Source organism: Pelobates fuscus, chromosome 7, assembly GCF_036172605.1.
Source record: "Pelobates fuscus isolate aPelFus1 chromosome 7, aPelFus1.pri, whole genome shotgun sequence".
NCBI lineage: Eukaryota > Metazoa > Chordata > Amphibia > Anura > Pelobatidae > Pelobates > Pelobates fuscus.
The window spans coordinates 194,973,073-194,996,945 of NC_086323.1; the positions used below are offsets into that span (position 1 = coordinate 194,973,073).

Below are 23,873 nucleotides of genomic sequence, written 5' to 3' on the forward strand. Positions count from 1 at the left end.
CATTCATTCATTCATTCATCTACTCTTACTCTGCATGCTGTCACCACACATCTGAAAGGTATACAGGGACATATGCTGTAGCCACTAATACATTTGGTAAGATTAATTATTTACTGACTATTTTTTGCATTCTGTAACATTCATTCAATACACTTTTATCTTATATTTATTTGAGTCATTGTTTCATTTATTACAATATTATTACAGTGCCTTTTGGGTCTTCAGACACTGGATTATTTTAGTGATAGTCACGTTATCATCTAGAATGGTTAAGGAAAACAGTATTTATAAGTAATTTGGGAACGGAAGGGTCTGCTCCGTATACAGCTATAGATTGCATAAAGACACACTAAGCTTAGAATGACCCGGAGTGACCTTTTGTCGGTAAAGGTCCACATCATACCTGAAGCGAGCCATAACTATCAATATTGAAGGATCACCGAAAACCGACAGGGGGGCTAGGGAAATGAATTAGACTTTGCAACAACACATGTTGTTCAGTTGTTTTAACACCACATCTAATTTTTGTTTCAATGTACTACAAACATAACAATTACTTGCCTTTTTGAATTGACACTATTCTTGAAAGGGTTAAATGATCCTTCTCCCTTGCAAGTGTTTTTCTCCTCTATCTCAGCGTTCGCTGTCCGCCACTTGGAATATTCACTGCTATGTCTGCAATATTGAGGGAGACCATTGAACGCACGGAGACATACACATCAAGTTAGCTATTCAAGGTTCTCAATTTAATGCCACGCTTTACATTTCTTATATAGTACAAATTTCATACAAGAGTCAATGTCCTATTCAAATCCAAAAGGCATATGACGGTAAACTCTAAACACATGGGAAATCGCAAAACACTGATGGGTATTGATCCAAATACTGAATCCCAAGATCCTCTTGAATCACAAGGGGAAAGGTCAAGGAAATGACTTAGTTAAAAGTGTCTTCTGATAATATAGAGTCAGCATGAATACAGACAATGTGTTGGGTTTTAACCCTTCAATCCCCTCTTTGATAAATCTATTGATCACATCTATATACATAGGGTGAAGTCCATGAGGTATATTCAGTCAACCCTGCGGGACTTTAGTTAGTTCTTTACCACGGTTCCCTCAGGACGATACCTTATGACCTAGCACGGAGGAGAGTATCCAGCTGTTTGTCCTCGGCAGTAGTAATCAACCTTGGAATCTTATTTTTCTGGGTACAGGTAAGATAACAATTGTACAGAATCATAAGTAGCATTACAAATACAACAATCACCAACGGATAAAAGAATGGTCTAACAATTTGAGCCCCTGTAGGGGACCAACCTGTGAATATATCATACCAGTGATGAGCCAAATCATCCTGGCTTTGCGAACTTACTTTCAATAGTTCGGCCTTGAGAACGTGGGTGGCAACTAGTTTATGGGTAATGTCCTTTTCATGTGTTCTAAGATGTTTGAACATATCCTTTCTAGCTTTTATCAACGCAGTTATATTTTCTATGGGTAACTGATAATCGTCTAGTGGCAATTTTGGAGGAATATACATCATGGCACTATCAATGGTAGGTATGTCATGGAAAAAATATGATATTCCATTAATAGTAAGCCATGTAAGATTTTATATGCATCCTGAAAAATGAAGGTGGATATCTACAGAACCTATTCCGACTGGCACATTAGTAGCCAGACATACAAATCTAGGTGCTATTTCTAGCATAGAGAAATAGTCCTCTGGGTACACATTCCATACACATTTATTAACCTCAGAATGTAAAAGACATGGTTCATATATAGGAGATGAGTGTATACATGCATAGCCTTTGTCTGTTTGTACACAATGTTCTAATGAATACGTCTTATTATCCTTGGGGAAGATATACTCTCCAGTGTAGGTTGGGGACCACCAGGTCAAACTGTCAGAAGTAATATTAAATATAGGTGTTGGTAGAGTGAAGCACGTGCATGCCAATTTGGTCTCATTGGGTAAAGCGTGATATAAGGTTGTTACGGTTGCCTCCAGGCTGGCTGGAAGTTGGACCGTAGAAAGGATGTTCCTAGCGCTCACCAAAGGACCATCAGCACCGTAGACACTATCAGCCCTGTAGACTCCATGAACCGCCGCTGCTGGGCTAGGATCTCGCCACCTGCTATCCACCCTGGACCTACGACCAGGCTCCAGGTTTCAGTAGGTGAACCTCTTCCTGCTGTAGAGTGAAGCAGGATCAGGAACAAGAGCTCTTACAAGAGCTCAGTAGCTAAGGGGGTATGAAGAGCATAGCAATCCCTGTAGTGATTATAGCTGTCCCCTTCAAACATGAGTCAAGGCTGCAAGTTAGAGGGTCAAGTCATTCTGTTTTATTGGCACCCAAAGGGCCTTCTTTTATGCAGTACATAGGACCACGAACAGGGTTGTACAGAACAACCAATAACACACGTACATTACAGAAAACACTCCCAGCAATTACACACAAAATCCTCCCCTCTGCCTGTGATATAATTATGGTACGCAATGGTTAACATAATTATCACAGGCAGGAAAAATACAGTTTTTATACATGTACCATAACTTTAAAACCATACATCCAATTTCATAAAAAATACATATTCAGAATCAGCACACTTTAAATATAAACATACCCAAAAATCACACAAATCCCTCCAGTGGCTGAAAAGTTAGACGGAAGTCCTTTATGACCGACTGCAAGTACATTTTAATGCCCAAAATAGTTCCATAGATTGTTTGTGCGGTCGGTCTATTTCCGGCTGAAAAAATTACTAAGTTCCATCGCCGAATGTGACTTAGTCTCTGCGGCTGAAAGTTCAGTATGGGAGAAGGTACAGGTCAGCGGTGTTCGCGGAAATGTGCAGCCGATTTTAGTTCCATGAATTTGGCTGCACACACCGCTGACCGTATTTGAATGAATAGCGCCGCCACGTGTTCATTGCGCGAACGGTGGCCACCCAGCGTTCGGCAATTTACCTACAGCAGTCTCCCAGCCTGGGAGATAAATTGCCTGCATACTTCCACTTCTGGGTGGTCCACCTGTGTGGTACTTGGTTCAGTAAGCCCCGTTTACTGAACCAAGTGGGAAACAAAGGGTTTTAACCAAGTCTGGGGACATTGGGGACACCGTCTTAAAGGGGCAGTGTCCCAAAGAAGTATGGGGACCCCGTCTTAAAGGGGCAATGTCCCAATTTTCCCTATGTCCCAAAAATGTGCTTAAAGGGCCAGCACCAGTTCCATAAAAAGTCCATAAGCCCCAATATGCTCACAGACTGTTCTTAAAGGGCCATACACACCTGGTCCATAGTCATGGGGGAGGAGGCTGGCAAATAGGCTCCTCCATATTCCAGGGAAGCAGGGCAATTTGTCATTTAAAGGAACAGTTAAAAAAGGCATTTTGTAACAAAGGTAAATTGTGTTACACAAGAAAAGTGAGAGACATTATTTACAACATTCTCTAGACAGACTACTTGCTGTGTTTTTAAAAGTTTCCTACATTTATCAGTCTTAGGTATCATTAAGATATTCTCGAATTCCAATCTTTGTTGCTGCATCCATAAGTATCTTAGAGCACAAATACTCCAATTGTTACTTCCTGTAGTAAAATCAACAGCTGCAATAGTGAGGTTACCTAAATAGTTATACATTGAACCTTCCAGTAATAATGAAGAATTGTCCATTGTTTGTTTCTTTGGTCTCCTGAAAAGACCCATTATGTTTCCAAAAGCACACTGGTTTCAGATTGCCTAAGTTCTTGTATCCATAATGGCAATCCTGATAGATGGTAAAATGCAATACAAAGATAAAGGTGATTTTTCTTTCTATGAGGTAGCCACTTTGTCTTTTTCTCCTTATTTGAGCCATGGTATGTCACACAGAAGAACAGGAGGTGGTTCAGGTACAACTGGTTCTGGATGCTCCAGTCGGGTCTTGGCTCCCCTCTTTAGACACGGTTTTATTCGTGATGCATGAATCCACAAATCTTGGGAGTCGGTTAGGACTGCAGTGCGGGTCACAGTGATGACAGTGGTTGGGGAACCAAATGGGAAGCCTCCTTTCTTTGTCCTGTTCAACTGTTGGATACACACCGAGTCTCCAGGTTGATAGGGATGGGTAGGTTGCTGTGAAGGTAAAGGAAACTGAGAAGAAACATTGCCATATATACCATTCAACTTTATCAACAATTCCTTAACATAACGTTCCTGGATTAGCTCTAAATCACCAGGCATAATGACTAATGGTTCCCTGGCCCACGGTGTAGGAAATGGTCTACCCATTAGGATCTCAAAAGACGATAATTTGGTAACCTTATTGGGGGTCATTCGTATCTCAGCTAAAATAGCTGGAAGATACCTTTGCCAATTAACCCATGTCCCTGTAGTTGCCTTCATGAGTTTCTCTTTGATAGTCCTATTCATCCTTTCAACTACCCCTGAGCTCTGAGGGTGATAGGGTATATGAAACTTTCATGTCACCTGTAGCCATTTAGCAAGTTCTTGAGTGACCTTACTAGCAAAAGCCGGTCCGTTATCAGAATTAATCTGTAAGGGACAACCATACCTAGGTATTATTTCTGTAGCAAGTATTTTCACCACAGTTTTCGCATCTTCTTTATTGGTGACAAAAGCTTCAGGCCACCGACTAAACTGATCTACTATTATCAAAAGATATTATTGTTTATGACCTGTTTTAGGTATATGAGGGAAGTCAACTTGCAGGTGTGTGAATGGTGCCGTGGGTGGGGGGAAATGATCATGGGATGGTTTCCCAGGGATGTTAGGATTGGCCCTCACACATGGTTCACACAGCTGTATAAATTTGCGTACATAATCTTTTAAATTTAGGATGTAAAATGAATCCATAAAGAATTGTATGGTGGTAGTTATACTCCTATGTCTGTGTCCGTGTGCTTGGCTGATAAATATGGGGGAACTTGCCTCACGTATACCTATCTTCCCCTCTTTAGAGTAAAGATCAAATTGATCTTTCTCTGAACCGTGTGAAAGCCAAAAAGCAATACCTTGCTTGATAGCAAAATCTTGTAAATGAGAGAATAACATCTCTGAGGAGCAACCGGATGAGTTAAGGAGAGTAGGGAAGACCATTCTGTAATATGTGGTGCTCTGAGCTGCTTCCTTTGCTGCCCTGTCAGCTAGTGCATTTCCTTTAGATACTTTGTCTTGTCCCTGTGTATGTACTCTGCAATGAATGATAGCCACTTCTAAAGGGAGCTGGATAGCATCTAAAAGAGAAGTGATGAGGGAGGTATGAGAAATTGTTTTCCCATCAGCACCGACAAAACCTCTCTGTTTCCAAATTACACCAAAATCATGTACAACTCCATGTGCATATCTGGAATCAGTATAGATATTAACACGTTTGCCCTTAAACAACTGACAGGCACAAATTAGAGCTACTAATTCCACAGCTTGGGCTGATTGGTGAGGTAGTGTTGATGATTCAAGGATAACATCAGGTAACTGAACTACATCATAACCTATGAGATATTCTCCATCGCTAGGGCGGGAACAGGAACCGTCAACAAAAACAGTGGAAACATCAGATCCACTGAGTGGGGTGGAGGAGAGGTCAGGTCTGGGGGATGTTGTGATGTGAGTTGTGACAAAACCATCCGTCTGTCTGTTATGGTGGATTCGTCTATTTTGCTGTACTTGCGTATAATGGCTATTTCCTATAGCCCAACTGTACGAATTACTATTTTTACCGAACAAAGCTACCGAACGGATGGCCACCCAGAATAGAAGTGTGCTGCTGGTTAACCTCTTGATCCCAATTAGAACGTTGTGGTTAACCGCAGACACTTCTCAATTGAACCGATTTCAGGGTGGTCATCGTTCGTATGTCGACCACGAGGCAGCGGCCATTTTAAAACGCACGAAAGAAAAGCGGTGTTCGGCTCTGATTTCATGGAACTAAAAACGGACACTCTTTCTGCCGAACACCGCTGAACCAACGGGTCGCCTAACTGTCTCGACGAACACGTACGAACACCGGCTGTTCAGGAGTTTTTACTGCATACAAAAGTACTGAACCCAGGTATCCTTCCCATGGAGTCAATCGCATACCGAAGTACTGTACGAACTTTGACTCCATGGCGATTGAACTATGTGCATGGGATCTGAGCGCTATTCGTCAATAATATGCCCTCAGATCCAGGCTATCTGGGGATATGTGATACAAATGTAAAATGTTCGGTTATTATAAAGTTATATATTTTCATGTACTTTCTGCTTTTGTGTTTAAAATGGCGATGTGCTTTTGTCTTGGAGATAATTGAATTACTTCCCAAGTATCTCCAGGGCAGAGGGGAGGGAAACATAATGCATTGTGGGAAAAGTCTATGACTGTATGTCTGAACTGTACTGTTGTCCTACTGTAATTACAGTCTTCCATTTGGTCCCCTAGGGGAGTGTCCACCAAGTGGGAGACCTGCATAAATACAGGCGGGTAGCCCACAGTAAAGCCAGATCTTGTTTGACCCTCAATACGGAGCTTCTGTCTCGTTTGTGTGGGGGGGGGGGGAATTACTATTGGAACAGTGCTTTTCGTTATTTCTGGCTGTGAAAGGAGTTCGACTGATTTGATGGTCGGGAGTTACCTCGTTCACCTACTTACCGTTCGGGAGTTTGACGGTCGGCTGTAAGGAAACTGCATTTCTGGAGAAGGGGATTATTCACTAAATGGCGGCTTCATCTATTTGGCGGTGAGTGTCGTAACATGAGTGATACAACCATGTGGTTCTGTGGGAAGGGGAGTGTCTGTGGAGCCAGTGGTGAGAATAGCATGTAAGATAGCCAGGGGGCCTGAGGTAAGAGCATTATAAACTATTGAGAGATTTTGGGTGTTTAGAAGAATAATCTCATAACCGCTAAGGCGCTGGGCTGTCATATGTTAGGTAGTTAGTTTTTTTTATTAGCTGAGTGACCTGGTGGGTAGTATGTAGGATGGTGGGATGACCCAGTGTGATGGTGGCAGCTCCCTCAACAGCCATGGCGCATGCTGCCAGTGCTCTGAGACACGCTGGCATCCCCTGTACCGGCACAGGAACTACTTTGGAAAAGAATGCTATGGGACGCATACCACCTCCATGCTCTTGTGCACAGACAGCGGCCATGGTTTTACAATTGTTCCTCAAATACAAATAAAAAGGTTTACAATAATCTGGTAGTCCTAGTGCTGGGGCTTGGACAATAGCAACCTTAAGGGCAATGTAAGATGCAGTCATGTCTGGGGACCAACAGACAGTATCCGGGCTATCGCCTTTGGCCACTTGCCTCAAAATAAAGTCATAATAGGAGTACTCAGGAATCCACTGGCGGCAATAATTAATCATACCGAGAAAGGTGAGCTACTCCTTTTGTGTAACTGGCTTAGGGATTCTCTGAATGGCTTCAATGCGTTTAGGGCTTAATTGTCTGGTGCCTGCAGCCAGACCCAAATAATCGACCCTTTCTTTGCAGAGCTGCATTTTGTGCTTTGCAACCTTATGACCCTCAGCAGCAAGATGTAGGAGCAAACTAAGTGAATCTGCAATGCCTGCCTCCCAGGTAGGACTACACAACAGTAAGTCACTGACATACTGAAGGAGGACTGAACCATGGCCGGGGGTCCATGCTTTAAGAGTTTTTTTGGATCACCAGAGAATAAACAGCTGGTGAATCCACATAGACTTGGGGTAGGCGTGTTCACGTATACGGACAGCCTTCAAAAGTAAAAGCCTTCTATCAGTGCTGCATACACCATGGAGTAGAAGGCCCTAAAGGCTTTCCCCACATATTTCTGTCCACATGAGCATGACAGTAGGTATACCAGGCCCTTTGTGTTACAATTAAAGAAATGATTAATTTTAAAGGGACCCTGACCTGTACTGTTGTGGATGGTTTTAGAGTCTTTGAGAATATACTTGCAGGCCACGCATCTACCACATCCATATGTGCCACTTGGGGGAACGCCCAACCATGTGGCACGTGGTTGTGGTTTGGTGGAGAAGTGGCTCGGTACCAGTAAGTCACGAATATTGTGTCCACGTCTTGCTGTGATATTAACATGTGGGCTCAGAGTCTCCTTAAGATGTACATCATTTAGCAAGATAGCCAGAATCTCTCGAGTGACTTCCGTACTTCTGGCCACCCTACATCAAATGTCGCGATCATGCGAATAATATACCGAAGTTGTTTTGCTTTCAATTTAAAGTCCTGAATGTCACTACAATTCCTCCGAAGACGGAGGTACTGACCCACCGGAATCCCCTCCTTCAGTGGTCGCGGATGGTGACTAGTCCAATGTAAAAGAGAATTAGTCGCCGTGGGTTTCCTAAACAGGGTGGATTGAAAAGTACCATCCTCGATGATAATAATGGTTACATCGAGAAAATTAATGGAGCGTCCTCCGAATTCAGATGTAAACCGAAGATTTTCATCATTACGGTTAAGTAACACCACCATATCATAGAATTTCTGGGGGGTGCCTTGCCAGACTATTAGGATGTCGTCTATGTAGCGACCCCACCATAGAACCTTAGGTAAGTATTTACTCAGAACATCTGAACCACGGATCTGCTGTTCCCACCATCCCAGGTGAAGGTTCGCATATGAGGGGGCACAAGCCGTCCCCATAGCAGTGCTAGATGCGTGGCCTGCAAGTATATTCTCAAAGACTTTAAAACCATCCACGACAGTACAGGTCAGGGTCCCTTTAAAATTAAAATTAATAATTTATTTAATTGTAACACAAAGGGCCTGGTATACCTACTGTCATGCTTATGTGGACTGAAATATGTGGGGAAATCCTTTAGGGTCTTTATAGATAGGATCATGGAACATGCAAGATCCCCTAGGAATTGTCTTGAGACATCTATCTCGAGACACTTGAGAGAATACCACCACGGAGACTCCAATAACCTGAGGTTCTGTGGCTTGGAACTGGTCAAGAGGAATGCTAGACGTGGGGACTTTGATAAAATCCTTAGACAGAGAGAGTCTAGGTGGATATACGACCTTAAGACACTCCAACCTTTGGGTCTGAATGAGGGCTTTTCGTTTGCCCCCTTCATATGAAGTTAGATATGAAGATGGCCCGCACTGTCCTCTTTACCCTTGTAATTTTTTGGATACATTTTCTCTTTTACTACATAGCCAGCTATGTTATAATATTTCATGCTTTATCACTCTTTTTTTGTCGTCTTTTTTATTTATTACTCTTTACAGTGAATTTATTTGGATATTATTTTTTAGTCTCCTTTCCCCCTTCTTTTCCTTTTTTCTGTTTTTTCCTCGTTACTTATTTTTTATTTTATTTTTTTGTCAGATGGTTACATTATCATCATTATCTCTACATGTATCTGCTGGAGGATACCTAACTATCTAGCTGTCTGGATTCAGCATACTACTATAGATATAGTGTTGCGATATAATGTCCAAACAGCTAACTATTTGGCCGTTTGGATTCAGTATACCACTATAGATACAGTGTTGCGATATAATGTTTAGAACTGGATGATATAACACACGTCTTGGCGCAAGCGCCGATATCCCGGTGTTATATGCGCACTGATCGCTTTCCCGGCAGATTAGAGAGAGAGACACTGTGAGAAAACTATGTTTCTCACGCATGCGCCGACAACCTGGAGCATGCGCACCGACCCTTCCTGCCTGTGAGGATTTCATTGGCCAGTATGGACCAATGATGTCGCAAAGCTGGCGGATGGGCGGCGCATATGAGGTAATTAATGCGAGGAGGGGGACCTTCTGTTCTGGTCTGTTTGTCCCTTGAGAAAGGCGGTTAGACCGCCGAAACGCGCGTCAGGCTTTTACCGACTTTTTAGAACCTTAGCGGACTCATTTGACAGTATTTACTGTGCTACAACGAGATTTTGGCTGGCCGGCCAGTTCCCGAGACAGGAGGGATAGGAGGGATATTGGGTTATACGTGTAGGAAAGTTTGAAGTTACTTTCTCTCCTACTTTTTTTTTCCACTATATGTACTCCTCTCTGTCCTTTCGATTTCTGGTAAACTTTTTTAGCACATATACTGCTTTTTGTTGGTTCAATGATTATCTGCATGACTTTATATATATTGTAATTAGTGTCCTTTTCTACCAATAACTCTTTTATGAGTTATATTGTTACATTTATTTGGACACAAAGTACTACAATTATTTGCTCGCAGTAATCTAAACCCCACTTTTTCATGAGTCTTTTGCTTTTTAATTACTGTTTTTTCAATAAAATGTATTCATTGTTTTTTGATATAATTTTTAGATGCCCATACCGGGGTGGTTTATGAGGGGGATCAGTCCAGTTGGCTATGGAGTGATCCTGCCTCATTTTCTCTCTTCATTTGTGATATATGTAGGGTTATGCCCTTTTTTGCCACCCCTATAACCCTTTTCTTTGTGCTCCCTACTAGTTTAGCCTTTTAGGAAGCATTTGTTTCATTAATAGTACAAGGCAGCTTTACTCGAAGCAGCAGTAAGACTTCATGCCCCTGGAAACACCTTCCAATACATGGAAAAGGAGGCTACAAACACACAACCGTTAAAAAAACATCCTTTGGACACTGAAACCGCTAAGATCGAATACATCATGGACATACCACACGACTGCTCTTACTGTAAAGATCTGGGACACCCTGCACTCTGAATCCTCCAAAAACAAAAAAATTAGCTTCCGAGGAGGAGATCAACTAATAATGAAACCCTTGAATTCTATTGTTCTAAAGGACATCATTCAAGGTGCGCTCAACCCACGTTCTACCCCTGCTCCATGATTAATGTATTTAAAAAGAATGTGTCAAGGGCAAAACATGACGCAGATAGATATAAAATTAATTATTGATGGTATATTGGGTTATGATCCAGATTCAGGATGGGATTGGTCTACATTGGACTCTAGCACTACCATAGGTGGTGAGGAGCCCTATGTATTGTCCACACAAGAGGGGCATGATAAAATGTGGGAAGAGATAACAGCAGAAATGTCTAGGCTATGGAAGGATAAACAGTCTATGTCAACAGTTTTGGCATGTAAACAAGGTCAGCAAGAAAGTGTGTCAGAGTTTGACAAGTTTTTACAAATGTTGGAAAGAGGATGTGTGACGAAACCAATCTCGCCACATTGTATTGGAGGAGCCTGGTTGCCTGCCTGCTGCCTTTGGACTATGGCCCTGGGAGATTGGGCCCTTTACAAACAGTATTCGGCCCTAACAGAGTGCATGTCACTCATTCTGGCCCTTTAAATACAGTGGGGCCATTCGGTACTTGCCCTGTGTGAGCAGTGATACCCCCCAGATGGCTATGCCATGGAGCCTATTCATATAATGAAAGACTATGGGAAAGACTTTGGCTCCATGGCAATTAAACTGTATTTGTGTGGTCTGCGTGCCATTCACCTAATAATGTGCACGCAGACCTGAGCTATCTGGGGATATGTTAAATGTCTGTGTTTAATGTATAAAATGTGACTTTATGTATTTTAAAGAGTTTTATGTTGTTTTGCAACCATGTGGTTAATGGAGTCTGCCTCTAGTCCTGGATAATTAGATTCCTTCTCCAATTATCTCCAGGGCAGAAGGGAGGAAGCCAGGATGCATTGTGGGGATGTTTTACTTTTACTGTTTGAGCCAGGGGGAATAAAATATACTTTTACTAACTTTTGAACCCCTGGTCTGATTCATGCCATTTTTTAATATGTTGTTCCCCTGAATGGATTGATTGTGGATATGTATTTTTATGTGAATGTGAAGTATGGTTGTAAAGTTATGAAAGTTATGTAAAAGTACATTTTGAACTGTACACATAATGGGATTAAGTGTCACACTAAGGGGAGGGGATGTGTGGGAGGTAACATCTATGTTATTGGTTATTTTGGGTGCCCAGCACCTCAGACCACTGCTTGACCCTCAACACGGAGCCTTGTCTCGTTCTTGGGGGGATTCACTGTATGCTGTTGGAGATTGATTGCTAAGGAGTGTAAGCTGATGTCTGCTTTTCCTATTCCTCTGCTAGCAGCTATTTGTGAGGTTCCAGCTGGAGTGCTACCTTATTCACATATATCCAGTTCGTGAGTTTTGGTGCTTTTACAGTAGCTGTGCCTTTTTGGGTAAAAGGGGATTATCGCCTAAACTGATTTTTCCCCTTTTTTGCTGAAACGGTCCGTAACAGGATGCTTGTTTGAAATCAGGCGAGAATATGGATCCATTAAAAATTCCAGCTTGTTTGGGAAACATGTTGCCACCATATTCTCTGCTTGTCAAACAATTGATTTCAGAATGGCCATGATTGTCTAGTAAGGATTTCTATGTTAAAATTGTGGAAAAAGATAATGCAGAATGTTTTGATATAAAGAAAGAAATTAGCAATAAGGTGTACTATAATCAAGGATTGCAACCCCGCTCAGGCTAGAAATAAAGGTTGGGACGGAGAACATAGGATATACCCAAGATGAGGGCAAAGAGGTAGAGGAAGAGGCAGGGGATTTGGGGCCCAATGGGGAGGACAGAGGTATCATAAGGGGGGTGGGGGGGGGGTGACTAGGAGGCCCTGGAGGTTTGGACAGGTTACATTGTTTCAATTGTGGCCAAATTGGACATTGGAGAAATGAGTGCCCAAACCCCCCTCGAAACCCCCAGTATGGTAACCAGAATGCTACATTACCTGCTCCCCAGAATACCACCGCCATCAACACAACATCACACACACCACTGACACCTCCACACCCCACTCATCATATCCCATGGCCACAATAGGGCTGCCCTGAAGTTAACACTCCAGCTTTTCCTCTCTTATCTCCTACTAGTAACGATCAGCCATTTTGTGTCCTGGTAATTGATGGCGTGCCACTTCCATTCTTGGTGGATACTGGAGCTACTTGTTCCAGTTTGTGCAAGACTTGCTATCAGGGGAAAAGGGAAAGGTCTACACTTTCAGTGGGTATCAGTGGAGTGTCTATCACCACATTTATTACACCACCTTTGTCGGTTTTCTGTCTTTTGAATGGTATTTTGACTGTTTTTTCTTTTCGATTGATACCTGGCTGTCCTGTAAATCTGTTAGGGAGAGACCTCCTTGGTATTATGGGGGGAGGTGCCAGGATATATGTGTGCAAGTCTCGTTGGGACCAAGTACCACCGGTACTGTAATTTTCGTACCTGCTCAAAGTGTGCGATACAGGATGTGTTACCCTTGTGGATCGTGAAAGCCTTAGACCATTGGTCTTCAAAGTGTCGAAAAGGAGGCGACGGTAAGGGTCAGCGGTGTTCGTGTATTTGCGTAGCCAATTTTAGTTCCATGGATTCTTTAGCATACACCGCTGAACGCGTTCGACTAAATTAAAATGGCAGCCGTCACTTTGACGACTTCGGCACTTCGGCTGCATCCGAAGTGCCATATAAAAAACACCAATCCTTCCCCACAGTATTTAAAATGCCAGAATGAGTGACACACTCTGGTATGGCCGAATACTGTTTTTAAAGGGCCCAATCTCCCAGGGCCATAGTCCAGAGGCAACAGGCGGGCAACCAGGTTCCTCCAATGCAATGTGGTGAGATTGGTCTCGTCACAGATTATAATTACATTACATCAGGTATTTTAAAGCTCATATATATATTTTTCAGAAGGCTGAAATTTGACTCCAAATTATGAGTGACTGACTGAAATATTTGACAAAATTGGTATATTTATTGTTAGTTATAGTCTCCGCTGCATTGTATGGCCTAAGGAAAAAAAACTAGAAAATTAGTAGTAAACATAACTGTTGCTTGAAGTCTGCATTAACATGGGGGTTGGGGAAACTAGCCTCTCTCTTGGAATGTCCAAGGTTATTGTGTCCTGGGAAAAGAATAAAAGAACCAGTCAGAGCTCTGGTCTCCTATTCCAGTTCATATGCTTCTTGGTATGAATAATTTGTAAATACATTTATTGTATTTTATTTATTGTATTATTGTACTATCAAAGTTACTATTTGTTGTGTGAGCCTGAGGAAAATAAAAAATCACAATTCAAGATTTTATTTCTATATTAATCCATAGATGCATTATAAAATCACCGCACTTGTGTGAGTTCTCTGATGTCGGACAAGATTTTAATGTTGCCCAAAACATTTCCCACATTCAGAATGATTTTTCTCGTGTGTGTGTTCTTTGATGACTGACAAGATTTGCGTTTGTCCCAAAACATTTTTCACATTCAGAACATGTGAACGGTTTCTCTCCTGTGTGTGTTCTCTGATGACAGACAAGATTTGCGTTTGTCCCAAAACATTTTTCACATTCAGAACATGTGAACGGTTTCTCTCCTGTGTGTGTTCTCTGATGACAGACAAGATTTGCGTTTGTCCCAAAACATTTTTCACATTCAGAACATGAGAATGGTTTCTCTCCTGTGTGAGTTCTCTGATGACTGACAAGCCTTTCATTTGTGATAAAACATTTTTCACATTCAGAACATGAGAATGGTTTCTCTCCTGTGTGAGTTCTCTGATGACTGACAAGCCTTTCATTTGTGATAAAACATTTTCCACATTCAGAACATGAGAATGGTTTCTCTCCTGTGTGAATTCTCTGATGACGGACAAGCTCTGCATTTGTATTAAAACATTTTCCACATTCAGAACATGAGAATGGTTTCTCTCCTGTGTGTGTTCTTTGATGACAAGCTAGCTCTGCATTTGTGTAAAAACATTTTCCACATTCAGAACATGAGAATGTTTTTTCTCGTGTGTGTGTTCTTTGATGACTGACAAGATTTGAATGTTGCCCAAAACATTTTTCACATTCAGAACATGAGAACGGTTTCTCTCCTGTGTGAATTCTCTGATGACGGACAAGCCTTTCATTTGTGATAAAACATTTTCCACATTCAGAACATGAGAATGGTTTCTCTCCAGTGTGAGTTCTCTGATGAAGGGCAAGCTCTCCTTTCCCGGCAAAACATTTCTCACATTCAGAACATGAGAACGGTTTCACTCCTGTGTGTGTTCTCTGATGTCTAAGAAGATTTGCATGTTGCCCAAAACATTTTCCACATTCAGAACATGAGAATGGTTTCTCTCCTGTGTGAGTTCTCTGATGACAGTCAAACACTGCTTTAGTGTTAAAACATTTTCCACATTCAGAACATGAGAATGGTTTCTCTCCAGTGTGAGTTCTCTGATGTCTAAGAAGATTTGCATGTTGCCCAAAACATTTCTCACATTCAGAACATGAGAACGGTTTCACTCCTGTGTGTGTTCTCTGATGTCTAAGAAGATTTGCATGTTGCCCAAAACATTTTCCACATTCAGAACATGAGAATGGTTTCTCTCCTGTGTGAGTTCTCTGATGACAGACAAGCGCTGGTTTAGTGATAAAACATTTTCCACATTCAGAACATGAGAACGGTTTCTCTCCTGTGTGGGTTCTCTGATGTGCAACACAATTCAAATTACGTCTAAAACATTTTCCACATTCAGAACACGAGAAAGGTTTGGGGTTTATGTTTACTATCTCCTTTGAGAACATACAGGAATCTGACGAAATTCTTGCTTTTGCAGAGTTAGAATTGGTTCTGTTAATAGATTTCTTCATAGCCTTGCTTCATGTATTTCTGTTCTTGACACGTCTCCTGACAAATACACCTGAAAGAAATATATTGAGTGTTAAAGGAAATTGCTATACTTAGAAAAACAGACAATATTTGCATAATATATCTGATATAGATACCACCATCAGGTGTCATAGTGCTTGCGAAGAAATCAAGTATTTTGTGTGCATTAACTCATTCACTCACTGTTGTGGATGCAGTGTGTGTGTGTTAGTGTTGTGGATGCAGTGTGTGTTAGTGTTGTGGATGCAGTGTGTGTGTTAGTGTTGTGGATGCAGTGTGTGTGTTAGTGTTGTGGATGCATGTAAATGTAATTAAAGTCATTCCCCCCTCCCTGTTTCTTACCTGGTTCAGGGAGGGGGAAGATTATTTGATCCCTGGTGGTCCGGTCCAGTGCCATTGTGGGGCCCCCCGCAGAGGGGGCCCAGCGAGCTGCGGCTTTACTTTCCAGCATTTCCTCGCTCTAACTCCCGCGAGACGTGGTGTGCGTGGCGCGCGGAGCGTTGCCATGGTAACCCATGGCAACGCTCTAACGGCCGCACGTCTCGCGGGAGTTAGAGCGAGGAAATGCTGGAAAGTAAAGCTGCAGCTCACTGGGCCCCCTCTGAGGATACAGGGAGCCGGGGGGCCCGCGGCTGCACCTATATATAGCGATCATCGCTATATATAGGTGCAGAGAGTAATTGTGGGGACCTGGACTGCCAAAGCAGTCCGGGCCCCCCAGGACCGCCGGGCCCGTGACAACCGTTATGGTTGTCACCCCCTGATGGCGGCCCTGATTGCATATACAGGTGATACTCAAAAAATTAGAATATCTTCTGTAATAAGGAGGGTCATCCTGGGGGCGTGACAGGACGTGGGAAGAGATGGCAGCACACAGAGAGCACTGCTGTCTCGGCTCCTGCAACGCAGCTAATACAACCTGTGACGAACCCATCTGTATAGACTTATATTGCTGGTTCGTCTGTTTGACTTGATTTTGTGGATTTCCTGTCCGTATGCCCTTGTTCGTATGTTTCCCCTAATACCGATTGAAACTACCGAACAAACGGCCACCCAGGAGAGGAGTGTGCTGCTCGTTAACACATTGACCACAATTAGAACGTTGCGGTTAACCGCAGACACCTCTCCATTCCATTCGTACGGGTGGTCGTCGTTCGTATGCCGACCACGAGGCGGCGGACATTTTGGGACACGAGGAGAATCAGCGGTGTTCGGTGCAAAACCTATGGAACTAAAAACGGATACTTTATCTGCCGAACACCGCTGGAGGCTGCCGCCCGCCTTCTATTTCGTTGATGCGTACGAACACGGGCCAGTTCGGGAGTTTCTATCCTTCGTATGGACTTTACTCAGATAGCCGTCCCATGGAGTCATTCGTATACCGAAGGACTTGTGAGAGACTTTGACTCCATGGCGATCGAACTATGTACATCGGATCTGAGCGCTATTCGGTAGGAATATGCACTCAGATCCAGGCTATCTGGGGATACGTTACACGAACCATATGCAATCGGTATTTCTGACTTTATGTATTTTATTGTATTTTTCTTTTTATGTTTTAAAATGGCGATGGTCTCTATCCTTGGAGATAATTAGGTTTCTTCCTAATTATCTCCAGGATAGAGAAGAAGGATTTATGGGTAAAATGGGAAGGGCTTATATTGAAGCCACTGCGATTGGCTACTGTCCAATATATTGTACAGTCTTCCACAAGGTCCCCTAGGGGAGTGTCCACCTTGTGGAGACCCGCATAAATACCGGGCAGGTAGCCCCCATTAAACACATTCCTGTTTGACCTTCAAGACGGAGCTTGGTCTCGTTTGTGGAGGGATTTATTATTGGGACAGTACTTTCGTTATTTTTAGCTGTGGAAGGAGTTCGACTGGATTGCTGAGTTGCCGCGTTCGTATGCTCCATTCGGGAGTTTGACGATTGGCTGATTTAAAATTGCATTTCTGGAGAAAGTGGATTATCTACTAAACGGCGGCTTCATCTCCCTGGCGGTGAGTGTCGTAACAACAAGATACTACTCAGACAAGTTATCCGCACCTATCACTACGGAAAAGGTATGTAGCGGATTGTATTAAGCCTGTCCAGTAATATTCATATAAGACTGCATTCGTTTTATTGTATCCGTGTAAATGTGTAATTTCGTATGTGGGTTCGGTAGTCTCATGTGAATGAAACTACCGAACCATCAGACCACCCCAGTGAGAAGTGTGCGCCTCGTTAAGCGTTCACACTTCTCACAAACCACAGCTTAATGTGTAACTGTTCATGCCTGGGTGGCCGCTGTTCGGTATATGAACCACGGGCGGGGGCCATCTTACGCATAAAAATCTCAGCGGTGTTTGGTCGTCGAGTGTCTGGAACTCAAATTGGACACTCAAACAACCGAACACCGCTGAGACCTCCAGAGTTCCGTAACTACTGAATGGAGGGACCAAACTACTCCTCGTTCGGTAGAAACAGAGTACCGAACAAGGGAACTCTAATGCATGTAATATTAAGTGTGGATGGCAAGGATTGCTATATGTTTTTACTGCCGAACGGAGACCGACCGCAGGGCCCAAACACATGGAACCCTTTTTGGATACTACCTCGTGTGCGGTCGGTGAAACTTCACCCTCCACCTAACTCCCGAACCCCTGGTCCGATCTGGGTGAATTTGAGATATGTCAGCTATCTGCTCATTTTAGGGTACATCCAGATTTAGGGTAACTGTACAATACAGTTAAGGGGATTATGAGTCACTCTGAGGGGAAGAGATGTGTGGGGGTTAACTATTGCTGTATTGGTTACTGTCCTAATGAATGCGAATCCCTCCCTTGCATGGGAGAATGCTTTATAAGGAGACTGTGTGGAATAAAAGTTAATTTCTGCTCCTGATGCTGTGTGTCGTCCAGTTATTGGGAGTGCTGTTGGGATATCATTGGATTATTTTGCCTGCTGGAATTACTACTCTATGGATCTATAATACTTGTTCCTGAGCCTCACTGGGATCTTAAGTGGAGAATAGCTGTGGAATATCAGCTCTCCGCTACAAGGTACTCTACCAAATTGACAAAATCCCTAATGGGAAAGCACCAGGTCCAGATGGCTATACTAACATATACTATGCCACTTTCAAACACGAATTGTCTGCAGCTCTTACTAATTTCTTTAATAACGCCACCCAAATGGGGTCTTTTCCAACCGAATTCTTATCGGCCCACATTATCACTATTCCCAAACCAGGGAAACCTCCGACTGCTTGTCATAATTTTAGACCAATATCTCTTTTAAATTTAGACACAAAACTATAAGCTAAAATATTTGCAGAACGACTCAAAAACATATTACCGACATTAATCCATACAGATCAAGTGGGATTTGTGACGGGTAGACAGGGAGCAGATAACATCAGGAAGACATTAGACCTATACAAAATCTTAAAACAAACTAAACATGAGAGCATTATGTTATCCCTCGACGCAGAAAAGGCGTTTGATCGTCTGAATTGGCAATTCCTCCACGAAACCCTATTGGCCTACGGATTTCCAACCTTCTTTCTTTCTGCAGTTAAGGCTTTGTATAGTGCTCCTAGAGCAACAGTGCTGAACTCAGGATTTTCTTTGCAGGCATTTCCGATTACAAATGGGTTCCGACAGAGCTGCCCATTATCTCCTCTCCTATACGTGTTAGCCTTAGAACCCCTTGCTATAACTATACGAAACATCGACATCATTCATGGAGTGTGGGTTGGACACAAGGAATATAAACTCAGCTTAATTTGCTGACGATATTTTTCTTATACTCACACAACCACTTATAACACTCCATTAAATAAAGTTATACAGGCATATAGCCTACAGTCCTACTATAAACTTAACATTACTAAAACTCAAGCAATGTGTTTCAACATTTCAAAATTTACAGAAGAAAGGCTAAAAGCAAGTCACCATTTTGATTGGAGAAAGGATCATCTAGTATACTTAGGTATCAAAATAACTCAAAGATAACTAATTATTTCAAGTTAACTATACAAAGCTACTGAAAGAAATAAGCAGCCTATTACAATCCTGGAAGAATCTGTTTTTATCCTGTGTAGGTAGAATAGTGGCACTTAAGATCTCTATACTACCCAAGATTCTATATCTTTTTAGATCTTTGCACATTAAACTTCCACAAATTTTCTTATGCTTCAGTTGGGGGGGCAAACATCCCTGAGTCCCTACAGTGTTAATAATGAGAAACATGAAAAACTGAGGAATGGGACTCCCAAATATCAAAGCGTATTATTACTCCACTATTCTTACAAATGTCTTCAGCACTCATCTGTCCGACTATAATCCTCAATGGGTGGCAACAGAGAGCAATTACTGTAGAAACCATGATCTGTCATCAAAACTGTGGATTCCTCAGCATTTGAGACAAACATCTTTAAACATCCTCCCCAACACCAGACATCTTCTTAAAATATGTGTAGTCCCAAATATCCATTTTGCCATCTATCCTAGCTGTTCATATAAGGATTAATTTTAACCAAGAATAAATTTGGCATTTTATCTTCTATTCTCGGAAATAGGATTTATATAAAATCCTAGTTACGGGAAAAGTACTGATTTCAAAATCTTCTTGTTAATTGTCCAATATTTGTAAATATCTGGTTTTAATCAAATGTGTAATGAGTTATATAACGAAAAATTATAACTAGAAACAGCTGTTTATAACTTGTAAAAAACATATTATGTAATAAATGCTCATGACCCCCACCGACATGAAAATGGGGTATAAATGCAACTGACGTATAATTAAAATTTGAATTGGTTATTGAACAAGTCTCTGCTATTCATTTCCAATTTCCAGAGCTCTGAATGAGTTGGCAAATATCCATCATCCACAAAGGGTCCGGGCTGATTTTATCCCCAACAAACTGGTGTCAGAAGTTTTGGGTACAATTGGTCGGAGCGGAGATGACAGGTAAGGGGCTATTTGAAGACCTTCTTTACCTGCATCTCCTATCCCCCACACATTGCTTTGTTATTTAAATGTGTGTTTTTACTATTTAAATTTTTAAAGGAGATTTTAACTGCATAAAGTCTTTGGTAGACATGGTTTTTTTAAGTCTCAGGTGGACTTTTTTAACTCCTTTGGTAGGAGGTAAGCCTTTGGCAGGCAGTATTGTGCACAATTGTCTATGGTAGACTATTTCTCTTTGGTAGAGGTTCACCTTTGACAGGTGGTAAAAGTGTGTATGGGAGACGTCCCATGATCCCTCTTTGGAAGAGGTTGCCTTTGGTAGGTTGTAAAACAGATTTTCAGTCTTTGGCAGACTGCGTTGTAGTTTATGTACATGTCACTTTTGCAAAGAAAGATTTGAAAAAAAAAAAAGTGGCGGAATGGTTTTAAACCTGTATGATGGATGTTTGGCATTACTCAAGCTTGCTACTTTATGTGCTGTTTTATTTGACTGTGCAACTCTGATTTTAAGCATAAAGTCTGTGATAAGGGGGTTAAGATAAATAAAATGGGAACGAGGGAGACTGTTTTTAACAACTCCAAATCATTACTCCCTCCTGATTACACCCCATACTCATTATACCCAGCCTGTCCCCTAAAGATAATAATGATTTGGGTGCTATCCTTGCTGTGATAGTTAGACCTCCACAAGCAGGGACAAGGGGTTCCCACTGCTCCATAAAGCTCCCTTTTACCTTCCCCCCTCCCCCCCGAAGCTCAGAGGGTGTCCAAGCCAGGTATAAGAATTAAGGGAATAAAATAATTGAGGGAATGTCAAAAGTACATGTAAAGGTGATGATGAATAAGAAAAAAAGAGAGGTTAATTATGGGGGGCTACAAATTCTAGAACTAACATGATTTCTCTGCATGTATGTTTGTTTGCATAATGAGCCCTTTATTTTTATACTTGGACAAAAGTACTATAAGCCCACTACACTTTTTCATGAGAGTGGGATGTATGTATTTTTTTTATGATGAGCCCTTTATTTTCATATTGGGACAAAAAGTCACTTCATTCAAAACGTCAAACACCACATTCTTCCTGCCCTGTGTGTTTGTTGCAGAAAATTCATGTTGTAAATATAGATGATTATAACTTAGAGAGCAAAATGTATATTTTCAGTGGTCCAACACATGCTTCATTTTGTGCTGTAAGCTAACTTGTAGTAATCCAGTACATCACATGTTGTATGTGCTTTACATTGTATGTATGCTGTAGCATTGTGAAAATCTGTAAATTGTTGTATGGGGATGCTGAGATTTTATTGATTGTGACCCAAACTGTGCAGAAGTGGGTTTGCAATTTTGTTCATGGAATGTAGGATCAGAAAACCATGGACAAAGGTTTTGTACCTGTGTTGTTATGACTTTTGGGAACTCAAATTGACCGGTCAAAATTTTGCCTTGCCTATAACATGGACTAGTTTAAATATTTTGAGTCTTTAAGCGGTCTAACAAATGCAGGTGATACCATGTCTGTGTAATCTGGTCCAAATGTTCAATAAGCGTATAAGAGAGAAATTCTATTGACAGGGTACATTTGTTGCAACTGGTTAATGCAAGTGTTATACAAATGTTTAAGTCAAACGCGTTATATGGCCGTACGGGATCCCTTCTTTGACCCCTTAAGGACCAAACTTCTGGAATAAAAGGGAATCATGACATGTCACACATGTCATGTGTCCTTAAGGGGTTAAAAAGAAAAAAAAAAAACCTTTGGTACCAGAACTCTTAAATAAATTTGATACCAATTTGATACTAACTGTTAAACTGTTAAAAGGTGTGAATGTGTTAAATGGTGATTGTGATAAATGTGTGTTTTGATTACTCATTTTGAAGTATGCAGTTTAATTGACATGTATGTTAATGGGTATTTTGCTGTGCAATTTTAAATTATATTTGAATACGTTTGTCTCAGTATTGATACAGATGGAAATGGCAGCGTAATAATCAATTAAATAACTGATTTATTATTGAATACTAGTCCAAGAGCAATAGGAGTTGTAATCCTTAAAGCAAAAGAAAAAAAAACAGTCTTTGTAAGTTTTAGCTGTTTTCCAAAATTCTGTTTTAATAATGGACTTCTTGCCAATATTCGACTTTCCTGTCCAGTTGCCAGGTTCACTGATCTAATCTTAAAGCAGTACTGCTTGCATAGTTTGCAGAAATGCATAATGCACGAACATGGGAACCTACATTATGTCTGTGTTTCTTTTGAGTGTGACGTTTATTAAATTATTTTTGATTGAGTAAATTGCCTGTCCATGAATATGCTTTTTGTATTGGCATGTTTGCTGGATACCTGCTACATTGGTTTGTATTGGTAAATTGAAAGCATTTTGCAGACCCAAATGAGAATAAATAATATAATAATGATAAAAGTAACCATACTATGGGAAAAGGTCACCCTATTAACTCGCTAAGGGGTTAAACTCATTTTTGATAAGCATATATGTAACGGACCGTTTTGCTCAAAAGGGGATAAAAATCGTTTAGGCGATAATCCCCTTTTTCCTAGACCAGCAGCTACTGCAAGCACCAATCTCCCAAATTGCAAACGGTAGCAGGCATGCAACCAGGCTCCTCCAATGCAATGTGGCGAGATTGGTCTCGTCACATCTCTCCCCCTTTCCAAAAAGACTAACAGGGTACCTGACCTCCTGCCGGTCAGTGCCCTTGTTAGTCCAGCAGCCCACCCACAAAGCAGAAAAAACAGTACAGCCCACCCACAATAACTGGTTACTACACCTGGGTAGAGGAGAATCTTGCCCATGTCCAGGTGCCTCACCACGGCTGTGTGGGGCACTGGTAGGCTGCCTTGGTGGGTTGCTGCGTGGGCAGAGACCAGCGGTACTCTGTCCTGGTGCCAATACTACCATCGGAGTAGTCTGGTTGGAGCCTGGTTGCTGGAGACTGACTGTCTCCCCCTTAGGTGCATAGCTCTGCTGCGAATGGGAAGACCGGCTGTCTCCCCCTTGGATACACAGCTCTGTCGTGGGGGGGTAGGAACGACCATCCCCACCCCCTGTGTGGTAAGTGCAGAGACCACGGTCCCATCTGCACCGGTGGGGGGCTTACAGTCTCCCCCTGGTACATTAAATGCCGCTGGGGAGAGGGGGTAACAAGCTCCTCTCCCGTTAAAACACTCTGCCCATTAATGATCCGCCGCTGGGGAGCAATCTCCTCTCCCATACATACTTCCAGTCTTTGCGGAGGGAGACCGACTGTCTCTCCTCCCAATACAGAGTTCTGCTGCTGGGGAAAGGAGACT

The 23,873-nt window shown here is 42.0% G+C and overlaps 2 protein-coding genes across 2 annotated transcripts in view; one reads left to right on the plus strand and one right to left on the minus strand.

Moving 5' to 3' along the window:
- LOC134568429 (oocyte zinc finger protein XlCOF7.1-like) overlaps positions 1-23,873 on the plus strand; it is a 409,837-nt gene that overhangs the window by 168,368 nt on the left and 217,596 nt on the right. The gene's annotated exons all lie outside the window — the stretch shown is intronic.
- Positions 14,010-23,873, minus strand: part of LOC134568430 (oocyte zinc finger protein XlCOF7.1-like) — a 552,154-nt gene continuing 542,290 nt past the window's right edge. The window contains exon 2 of the mRNA XM_063427018.1: positions 14,010-15,632. Coding sequence (XP_063283088.1) covers positions 14,128-15,582 — 1,455 coding nt within the window. The 5' untranslated portion in view covers positions 15,583-15,632 and the 3' untranslated portion in view covers positions 14,010-14,127. The remainder of the gene's footprint in view (positions 15,633-23,873) is intronic.